This window comes from Sceloporus occidentalis, unplaced genomic scaffold, assembly GCF_023333645.1.
Source record: "Sceloporus occidentalis isolate IW3139 unplaced genomic scaffold, rSceOcc1.0.p SCAF_4, whole genome shotgun sequence".
In the NCBI taxonomy this organism is placed as follows: Eukaryota; Metazoa; Chordata; class Lepidosauria; order Squamata; family Phrynosomatidae; genus Sceloporus; species Sceloporus occidentalis.
The window spans coordinates 163,833,938-163,844,664 of NW_028316984.1; the positions used below are offsets into that span (position 1 = coordinate 163,833,938).

The 10,727-nt window shown below is 41.8% G+C and overlaps 1 protein-coding gene across 1 annotated transcript in view; it reads right to left on the minus strand.

The window, feature by feature from the left end:
* NEK9 (NIMA related kinase 9) overlaps nt 1-9,805 on the minus strand; it is a 43,697-nt gene extending 33,892 nt beyond the window's left edge. The window contains exons 1-3 of the mRNA XM_089522237.1: nt 9,327-9,805; nt 2,312-2,489; nt 809-864 (exon numbers count right to left, since the gene is read on the minus strand). Of these exons, the coding sequence (XP_089378363.1) occupies nt 809-864; nt 2,312-2,489; nt 9,327-9,536 (444 nt within the window). The 5' untranslated portion in view covers nt 9,537-9,805. The remainder of the gene's footprint in view (nt 1-808; nt 865-2,311; nt 2,490-9,326) is intronic.
* Nucleotides 9,806-10,727: the final 922 nt, after the last annotated feature.

Consider the following 10,727-nt stretch of genomic DNA (forward strand, 5'->3'; position numbering starts at 1 on the left):
TAAAGACCTTGTAAAACTACAAACTGCAGTGGTGCCAAACTGCATTATTTTTACAGTGTAGATGTACCCTAACCTAAAGATGATCAATACTTTTATTGGATATTTGCTAAAAGCTACTTCCTGATTGTCAAACTTGCATGTCCTGTCTTTCCCTTATTATTATTTTGAAAACATGTCAACATTATATCTAAGGTAATGTAAAATGAGTAAAAACATTAATTACATCAATAAAAACATTAAAATTAGACTAAAGCAACTTTTAAAATAGTTTTTAAATCACAGAGAATGAAAACAACTAGAGTAGCCACTACTGCTTTTAAGGACTGAAGGGTACATGAAACAAGTCATAGTTGCCCGGATATCCCATATATGGATACTTTATCCATTAAGAACCTGTGGAATCTTTGAACATCAATCAAATAACTCAACAGGCAATAGGACAGACTTATCAACATGCGGTCCGTCTTTTGTGTAAGAATAGTGGAATTCTCTGTAATATAAATAATCCCGATACATTTAAAATCAACATAATCCAGATGTTTTATATACTCGATAGCCTGAGAGAAAGATAGTGACTAAGTACCTCAGAGGTTCTTTGCAGCTATAAGATAGCATCAGCATGGTTTACTCATTTTTATTCCTGCAAGGTTATTAATACCAAGGATCAGTCTTCACGTAGGACTGGATTTTTGCTTAACCCATAGATGACACATTCTGTTTATCCTATGGCAGTGAGTATGAAATGCTATTATGGTTATCTAGTAAACAGAGCTAGACTCTAGTCTCCTTCTCAAATTTTTCAAGTTACCTCTTCCTCAAACAACTTGTCTTTCTGTCGTAGAATCTTATCATAGAGGTTTCCTCCTGCAAATAAAAGAAAGAAATGCTTTGTTGTTTGCTGTAAATATTCCATAAGTATCTACCTGACATCCTCTAAGACTTTTCTGTTGCTACTTCTTTTCTATGGGAATAAGGAGTTCCATCTCTCCACTGTTGGTTACTGCAACCCTTTCTGAGCCAAACGGACACTTCAGACAACAGATTTAGTAAAAAAATATCTATTTGGTAACATCTGCAAAAGCTCTTCTACAATATGTGCATTACTTACAACAACCTAGAAAGTGGCATTCTTGCCTTTGGATTTATTTTCATTAGGTTGACATGTATAAAAGCAGCTCAGTTTAGCTTATCTTACCCATAAACAGTCTAATGCAAGTCAAATGCAAAGAAAACTCTAAGAATTTTAATGTGGTTTGTATCATTGGCTAGAATTGTCCGTAGTAAGCTTAAAATATCACCTAAAAGCAAACCACCATGGATTAATACGGGGTAAAAAAAACACAGGAAAACTTCAAGAACAGCAGTTATGCCACATATTCTGTATTTATGTCCTGTGTTAGTTTCAATACTTGCCAAACCACTTTTTGGTAATACATAATCACCAAATGCAATGGTATAGTGTTAAGTGCAACATGACATTAGCAATTCTGCCACAGCAATGTTCACTGAAGGTTCAGACAGACTCTGTGTTTTCTAGTGCATATTTAAATTTTTACAATCTAGAAAAACCAGGCTGGCAGTGAGCTCCCGGAGGTCCTTTTCTGTCACCGCTCCAAAAACTTGGAATGACCTGCCGGAAGAGATTCTCCAATTATCCTCACTCGAGGCTTTTAAAAAGGCGACAAAAACCTTTCTCTTCTGGCAGGCCTTCCCCAATTGATAATGTCCAGAACCATTTGAATCCCCCTCCTTTTATTATTTTCCTTTTATTATTTTTCTTATTTGCGGGTTTTTAAAAAAATGTTGATGTATTGTTATGTGCTTTTTAACCATGTTTTACTGTTTAATTTTATAGTTGGGAGGGAGGGTTGGGCCGGGGTCTTGTGGGGCTTGTTGTTTTTATTATTGTGTATTGTATGAACTTTGTTGTTACCCGCCTCAATCCTCAAAGCGGAAGAGGCGGGATATAAATAAATATTTTTCTTATTATTATATTATAAAGGCTTTTTTAAAAAATGCTCTGCACATTTCTATCTGATTTTGTTACCCACTTAGTAGCTTACCTTCCTTCAGCTAGTTCTGTTCTGTTCTTAAATTTAATCTTCCACTAAGAATATTTAATAGTTTATATATCTGTGAGATTATCTGTGAAACATAAATGGCAGTCCTCCAAGAGAAGTCTGGTTTGTGTTTCTAGATCTGACACTACAAATGTGTGTCTATAAACAAGAGAAGATTCTCTCTGTTTCATCTTTCTTCACAACACCCAAGATGGAAGAGGTACTTAATGTTTACAAGACAGAACTCTCACCATTACAGTACTCCAGTTCAATCAGCAGAGTGTTGTTATCCATGAAATGATTGTAATAGGCAATTATGTTGTCATGTTGCAGGAGAGCAAGGATAACAATCTCATTCAAAGCATCACGGCGTTCTTTTTCTGATAATCTGGTAAGATCCACTTCCTTCCACACCACAAGTGAGTCATCCTAGAATATAAGAAATTTAGCTAGTTAAATACATAGCCAGTCCTTTAGTGAGATGTTCATTTCTCAGGAGTTTTTTGTAAATGTATTTACTTTTTGACTCACTTAAACATTTCCTAGGGATTCAAATGGAATTTCCCTATTTTTAATGTCAAGAATCAGTATCTACAATTGACATTCTCTTCCTTTTTTAAATTATGTTTTCAAAAAAGGCACTTAGTTTTTATTTCATATACAGCTCTACCCAAACAAAACCCACATTCCATAACAGGAAACAACAATAACATAGGAGCTGTCAGACATTTCAGTCATAGCTTTACAAAGAATAAATATTTAATGCCTGAAATTGAGATCTGTACTGTGATATTAACCAGCTAGTCTATTAGGTGAATTATTTTAGCATCTGAAACTATATTAAGGACTTTGAGCTTCTGATTCTTTCCCTATTAAACATATCATTGTTTTAGCTGAAACACTTCAAGATTCCTTTCCATCATAGGAAATAAAAGTACTAATGATGAAAAACTATTAACAGAAACATAACGATCAAAGAAACAATGGAAGAGTTTTGCATAATAGTTTTATTTGTAGTTAGATTGTAGAAAGCTGCATAATCTGAAAAAATTCCACTGCCATCTCACAAAACAGCACTACATATTTCTGAGTTTTCTGAACTAACTGGGGTCATTTAAACCATTTCCTCCCAAGGAAAACAATTAGAAGGCAAGCCCAAATAGCATGTAATTGTTTGTGATCCACTCAAGATTAGGGTTCATTTGGATACTTTAAGGTACCTTTCTTGAAGATTCTGCTTGCTTCATCTTTGTTATCAGCCTTTGTGAACTATAGTCACTATACACTTGCAAATCTTCACAGAAACATGATACAATACTACAGCTTTCTCTTTCCTCTAGTCTCTCCCATCCTGTCATTCCTTTTCTGCCCCTCTGGAGGAAGCTGTTAGAAAGGAAGCAGCCCCGCTATATTCTACATTCATATGTGAAGTTTTACTTTTAAACAGTCAAATGCCCTAGTTTTCCAAATGCAAAAATGACTGGCAATTAATGACTGGCAATCACAGCAACTTCCTTTTATTTCCATGCAAAACAGCAGTTTTGGGGACAATTTCAGTCAGAACTACACAACACTGGAATAAGTTTTTTAACTCTCCTCTAAAGGCATAGCTTAATTTCCCATCACAAAAGGAGATATTTTCAGTTTAAAATACAATTCAATCTTTAGGTCCAGTTTAACATCATAAACCCACAATCAGCTGGGTTTCATCAAAATTATCAGAGATACATTTCTCTTCTGCAGGCATCATGAACTGCTCAGTTCTTCTGCTACATATTTTCCAAAGTCATGTTGTCAATCTCAAAGCGCATGTGGTTTGTATCCTCTATCTGAAATCAATTCCTGAAGAATAGTGAGAGCCAGCATGGTGTAATGGTTTGAGTGTTGGACTCTGGAGACCAGGGTTCAAATTCAGGCTCAGCCACTGAAACTTACTGAGTGGTCTTGGACAAGTCACACACACTCCCTCTGCCTCAGAGAATGGCAATGGCAAACCCCCTGTGAACAAAACTTGTCAAGAAAAGCCCATGATAGGGTCACCATAAGTTGGAAATTACTTGAAGGCACACAACAACAAGTGTATAGACCTACAACATTGCTAGCCACTGTCACTTTGCTCATTGCTCAGCCTCTACTTCATGTATTAACACCCTTCTGACGTAAAACAACAACACTGAGCCATTTTAATAAAAATAAAATACCTGTTATGTCCAATAGTCACTATATTCAAATTTAAATGAATAAAACATTCATTTGAACTTGAATGTATTGAAAAATGCTCCAAATTCATCCATACTCAGTCTGAAAGGAGCAACAATTCTTTCGATCTTCATTGCTTTTGGTACGCTATAGAGTTTCAGGGAAAATTAGATGCAAAACACTAATCTTCCTCAGGATACTCATCATAAAGTACAAGTTACTTCTGGCTTACAGGTTCAAATCCCCATTCAATAAGGAAGTTCACTGACTGACTTTGGGTCACTTAGTATTGCTCAGCTTGATCACCTCACAGAAGCTGAGTACATTTACATTGAAGAAAAATGCAGTTTCACACCACTTTAACTGCCATGGCTGCATCCTACAAAATCCTGGGATTTGCAATTTTGTGAGGCACCAACACTCTGGCAGAGAAGGCTAAAGACTTTGTTAAACTACAAATCCCAGGATGCCATAGGATGAAGCTGTTGTTGCTGAGTGCCCTCAAGTCATTTCTGACTTATGGTGACCCTAAAGTTTGCCAAGTCTTGGAAAGAATTGTTCAGAGGAGGTTTGCCACTGACTTTCCCTTAGGCTGAGAGCTCATGATTTTACCCAAGGTCATCCAATGGTTTTCATGGCCAGGCTGGAAATCAACCTCTGGTCTCCAGAGCCACAGTCCAACACTCAAACAACTACACCACACTGGCTTTCATAAGATGGAGCTACAGCACTTAAAATGATGTCAAACTGCATTATTTCTACAGTGTAGATGCCCCCTCAGTTTTGGAACAGTAAGGCAAGGGTGGTAACCACACAAACTTCCAGATATTATTGGACTGCAACTCCTAGCAGCCACTGCCAGTATACCTGAAGCACTGACAAGCATATCTGGAACTAGTCAGAGACGTTCTCAGTGCACAACTGCAGAGTTTTAATCAGGGCAAGGAAGAAAAGGCTGGGGATAATGAAGACAAAAGCAAGTGCATAGCCAACTTTAAAAAGAGTGCACTGTGCCTCTAAATAGTTTGGAAATCTACTATATATGGCAGAGAGGAAGGAGACCTCCAAAGGCTTGTGTGGTGGCACACAAAAGAACCAACATCACATGGAGACATCACATGGAGGGGAAGTGTGGGAAAACGTAAAACTAAATGACAAGTAAAGAGTTTTTGGATTTATTTTTCAAAAGAAGCCACTCCCAATATTTTGGAATAAATATTCCACACCTGCAGTAAACTACATACCAGTATGTTGATTAAATGACAACTGCTTAAAGGAAAAGGTATTCCCTTGACATGAATATCTAGTCATAACTGATTAGTGTTTGGTTTTTCCCCTTCACAATTGTTCAGAAAGGTAGGCATTTATTATTCCCTTTCACAAACAGAAAAGAATTGCTAGGAAACTAGAAACTGAAAAAAAATGTTATCTGCATCATCTGCAGCAATTAGGCTGCTGTTATCTGTCATTACCCAGTTCCTTATTTCTAAAATATAGCATAACAGTTGCCTATCAGGGAAAAGGGAAAGCTTGGCAGCCAGTACACTGAATAGACAGATTAAAAAGTATTCTGCAAATGTGCAACTAGTTTAGATGATAATCTTATATCATGATCCCAGTGTGTATGTACAGTTGGCCCTCCACATTTGTGGCTTTCACTTCTGAGGATTTGATTATTTGTGGTTTTGATTAACATGTTCTCTCTAGGAATCGCTAAGTCTCCCAGCACAGTTCTGCTGGAAATAGACCATAGAGTTGTGCTGGAGAACCTAGAAGTTCCTAGAGAAAACATGATTCCATGATCAACTTTAGGCAGATACTGACCATAGAGTTGCACTGGAGGACTTGGAAGATTCCTAGGGAGTTGTTCTCTTGAGGGGGGGGGGGATAGTGTGTTTTTTATTTGCGGCTTTTACACATTCACGGGGGTCCTTCATCCCCTAACCCCAGCAAATATGGAGGGACCACTGTACTCTAAAGTTAGCTGCACTGTGTCTAGACTGACTCATTACAAGGTATGAGTTACACAGCATCACAACTTGGGCGTTCGTCTATGTTTCATGCATTATTTTGTTGTTGTTAACTGCCCTTGAATCGACCCCAATTCGTAGTGACTCTGTGGATGAAACACCAAGACCTCCTATCCATCACTTCCCTGATTAGGTCCTGTAAATTCAGGACTGTGGCCTCCCTGACTGAGTCTATCCATCTAGGCATCTGAGGCTTCCTCTCTTTCCACTGCCCTCTATCTTTCCTAGCATTATTGTCTTTTCTAATTATTCATTTTACCTCATGATGTGACCAAAGTCTTAATTTGATCCTCACTTTGATCATCTTGGCTTCTAGGAGTATTTCAGGCTTGATCTATTCAAGGACCCATTTGTTTGTCTTTCTGCTTTGTCTTTTGACCCAAGGTATCCTTAGCACCACATCTCTGAATTTCTTTACGTGCATTACCTTACTGCATTAGTTTACATGACAGCAAACCTGGCTTCTTGCCAACAGACATGCACACGTACTAGAGAATCCCATCTCCATACAGTCCACCCTTGGCTTAAGCAGGGGATCAGTTCCAGACCCCCCCCCCCCCCCCACTTAAGCCAAATACCGCGCATGCTCAAGCCCCATTCAAGTGAATGGGGCTCGTGCATGTAGTGGTGCAGTGGCGTACGTGTGCCACAGCCGCATGCCCCATTCATCCGAATGGGATGTGCCACCCCTTGTGCTCCCGTGCGGCTTTTAGCATATGTTGAAAGCTGCGTATAACGCAGGCGCACTATTTAGTGTAACAGCCCTGGAAAACCCATTTGATTATCCCTGTGTCCACCTATGCCTTTGCTCCCTGTTTGTCGGTTATGAGGGATGAATGGGTCATTTTGGTCCAATCCACACTGCACAGATAATCCAGTTTGAGACAGCATTAATTGCCGTAGCTCAGTACTAGGGAATCCTGGGAACTGTTTATTGTAGCACCAGAGCTCTCTGACAGAGGCGGCTAAATGTCTCCCATAACTACAGTTCCCAGAATTCCATAGCATTGAGCCAGGGCAGTTAAAGCCGTCTCAAACTGGATTATTTTTGCAGTATGGATTGGACCATAAATGCATCCACACTACAGAAATAATCCAGTTTGACACCCCTTTAACTGCCATGGTCCATCCTAAAGAATCCTGGGATCTGTAGTTTTTAGTGAGGCACTAGCCAAAGGAGGCTAAAGGCTTTGTAAAACTACAAATCTCAGGACTCCATAGGACAACAACGATGACAATAATGATAATTATTCCTTCTTGATAGATTATGAGGGAATCCCAGGATTCTGTAGGATGGAGACATAACAATTAAAGCGGAGTCAAACTGGATTGTTTCTGTGGCATGAATGCATTTATGGCTGTTGTTTAATATTATTACGATTATTACGATTATTATTATTTCTTACCTGCCTCTCCCCATGGATGGAGTTACAGCACTTAAAGGAGTGCCAAACTGAAAGTACTAAAACAAATGACAGCTTTTAATGGGTTTTTCAGGCTACGTAGCCGTGTTCTAGAAGAGTTTTTTCCTGACATTTGCCAGCATCTGTGGCTGGCATTGGGAGTTCGCTGTTCTCTTCACCTTCAGAGTTCTTCAGTTCTCTGAAGACGCCAGCCACAAATGCTGATGAAATGTCAGGAAAAAACCTCTTCTAGAACACAGCCACTTAGCCCAAAAAAACCCAACAAAAAACCCCTAAGAATGCTGGCCATCAAAGCCTGTAACTTCAGAAATGACAGTACTTGCCCATAGGGAAACTATACTTGCCCACAGAGAAACCATACTTGCCCATAGGGAATAGTTGGAGAATACCTGCCCATACAGAAACATTGAATACTTGTCCAGTGTTTTCCTATGGGCAAATACACGCTATAAGTATTCCCCTATGGTTCCCTATGGGCAAATATTCTCCAATGAGAAGTTGAAGGCTTTCATGGCCAGAATCCATAGTTTTTTGTGGGCTTTTTCAGGCTATGAGGCCATGATCTGGAAGAGTTTATTCCTGATGTTTGGCAGCATTCTCTAAGCACCCCCTAAGTGGTTTACGGTATGTAAGCTAATTGCCACTATCAAGCTGGGTGAGTGGGTTATGTGTGTGTGTGTATTACACACACACTGTGTGACCCTTGGTTGAGAGGCCCTGCCATTCAACAACAGAGCAATACACAGATTGACATGTAAATCACTTCCTCTCAACCAAGGGTTACACAGTATATATACTCCACTCACTTCCATGCCAGCATTCTCTGAAGATGCCAGCCACAGACGCTGGCGAAATGGCAGGAATAAACCCTTTTAGAGCAGGGCTTAATAGCCTGAAAACCCACAAAAAACAAAGGCATTACCGTTTGGATGTCTGGAAACCATGCCTGACGACTACTGTGTGACTATTATTTGCTATTTGATGTTTTTAATTTGTTGCCTGTTTTATTGAACTCTTTCTTGTATTGTTGTGTATTATTTATATGTATTATGCTATTATTTCTTAGATTGTATGCCATGCGCAGGTTTACTCTTATCTATTCTATTGTTTGTATGTACAGCAAATCTACAGTGCTACATAAATAAAGCATAATAATAATAATAATAATGAGGGACGACTTAAGGAGCTGGGTATGTTTAGCCAGGAGAAGAGAAGGTTAAGAGGTGATATGATAGCCCTGCTTAAATATTTGAAGGGATGTCATATTGAGGAGGGAGCTAACTTGTTTCCTGCTGCTCCAGAGACTAAGACCCGGAGCAATGGATGCAAGCTACAGCAAAAGAGATTCCACCTCAGCATTAGGAGGATCTTCCTGACAGTAAGGGCCGTTCGACAGTGGACCATACTCCTTCCTCGGAGTGTAGTGGAGTCTCCCTCCTTGGAGGCCTTTAAGCAGAGGCTGGATGGCCATGTCTGGGGGGTGTGCTTTGACTGTGAGTCCCTGCCTGGCAGAATGGGGCTGGACTGCGTGGCCCTTGGGGTCTCTCTGGGAAGACACTATAGGTCCCTATGGGCACGTGTTCCCGATGTCTCCCTCTCATGTCCCTCCTTACCTCCGTCCTGCGGTAGAGCGTGGCCTCCCCGAAGGCGCCTCTGCCCAGGACGCGGATGGGGGCGTAGTGGAGCTCCTCCTGCTCCCCTGATGCTGCTGCGGCCAAGGCAGGCGGGGGCCGAGGGGGCCCTCCGCGGCCGGACGAGGAAGAGTCGTGGCCGAAGTCGGAGTTGATGGAGTCGCAGTGGCGCTCGTACTGGTCCAGAGACATGGCTGTGGCCGCCGCGGAGGGCAGGGCGAGGCGAGGCGAGGCGAGGGGCCGGGGGTCGGGCAGCTGCCGCTCCTTCTCCTGCCCCGAGGCCTCCCTCAGGCTCTGAGCAGCAGAGCGGGGCTGTCTCTGCGCAGGCGCAGTCCCTCTCTTGGCTGCTGGGCGGGAGAGGAATAGGGAGAGGGTCCCCTTCACGGGCCTCCTCCCCTCAGACTCCCTCGGCCCAGGGACGCTCCATCGCGCAGCAGCACCAGCAGCAGCAGCAGGAGGCGCGTTCCCTTCGCCCCCCCCACTGACCCGGAAGTACTTGTGCCTCAGCAGGAAGTCACCCTCACAGAACCATAGAGTTCTAAGAGACCCCCCCCCAGGGCCATTCTGCCATGCAGGAACTCACCCTCACAGAACCATAGACTCGGAAGAGACCTCAAGGGCCAAGAAAAACGGTCTCAAACTGGATTATTTCTGCAGTGTGTTCTGTGACCTTTGCCACAAGATCTCTCTACATACAGAATAGATGGGACTACTGAGAGCATCTCACCCAGTGGGCTTCCATGGCCGAGCCCTGGTCTCAAAGTTCATAGTCTGACACTGGAGCCATGGCATTACAGACAGGGCGGCCAGGTGCCCTCACCGCAGGGGAGGACCAGGCACCACAGAATGGGGGGCATTCAATAAAAATAGAGGGGCAAATAAAAGTGAAAAATACATAAATATAATGCTCATGCTTTTTAGTCAAAATGGAGAACATATTGGAACACTGGAAACTGAGGACATGTCTTGGGAAAGGAGGATACGTGGTCATCCTGGTCTCAAAGGGCTTCTTAGTGATGCTCAGAATGGAGGACATTGTGGAATTCCTTCTGGACAGAAGGTTGAAATGGAGGACACAGCCTGGAAAAGGATGTCTGGTCACCCTGGGGCTGGGATCAACTGGTGTGGTAACGCATGCTGTCACATCGCCATTGACCTCCTTCCATACCACACCTTTGTTGTTGTGTGCTTTCAAGTCACTTTTGGCGAACCTGTTGTGGGGTTTTCTTGGCAAGTGTCTTCAGAGAGATTTTTGCCACTGCCTTCCCCTGAGGCTGAGAGAGTGTGACTCGCCCAGGGTCACCCAATGGGCTTTTGTGCTTCCGTGAGAAATCCAACCCTGGTTTCCAGAGTCTTAATCCAACACTAAAAATGACTAGAAAG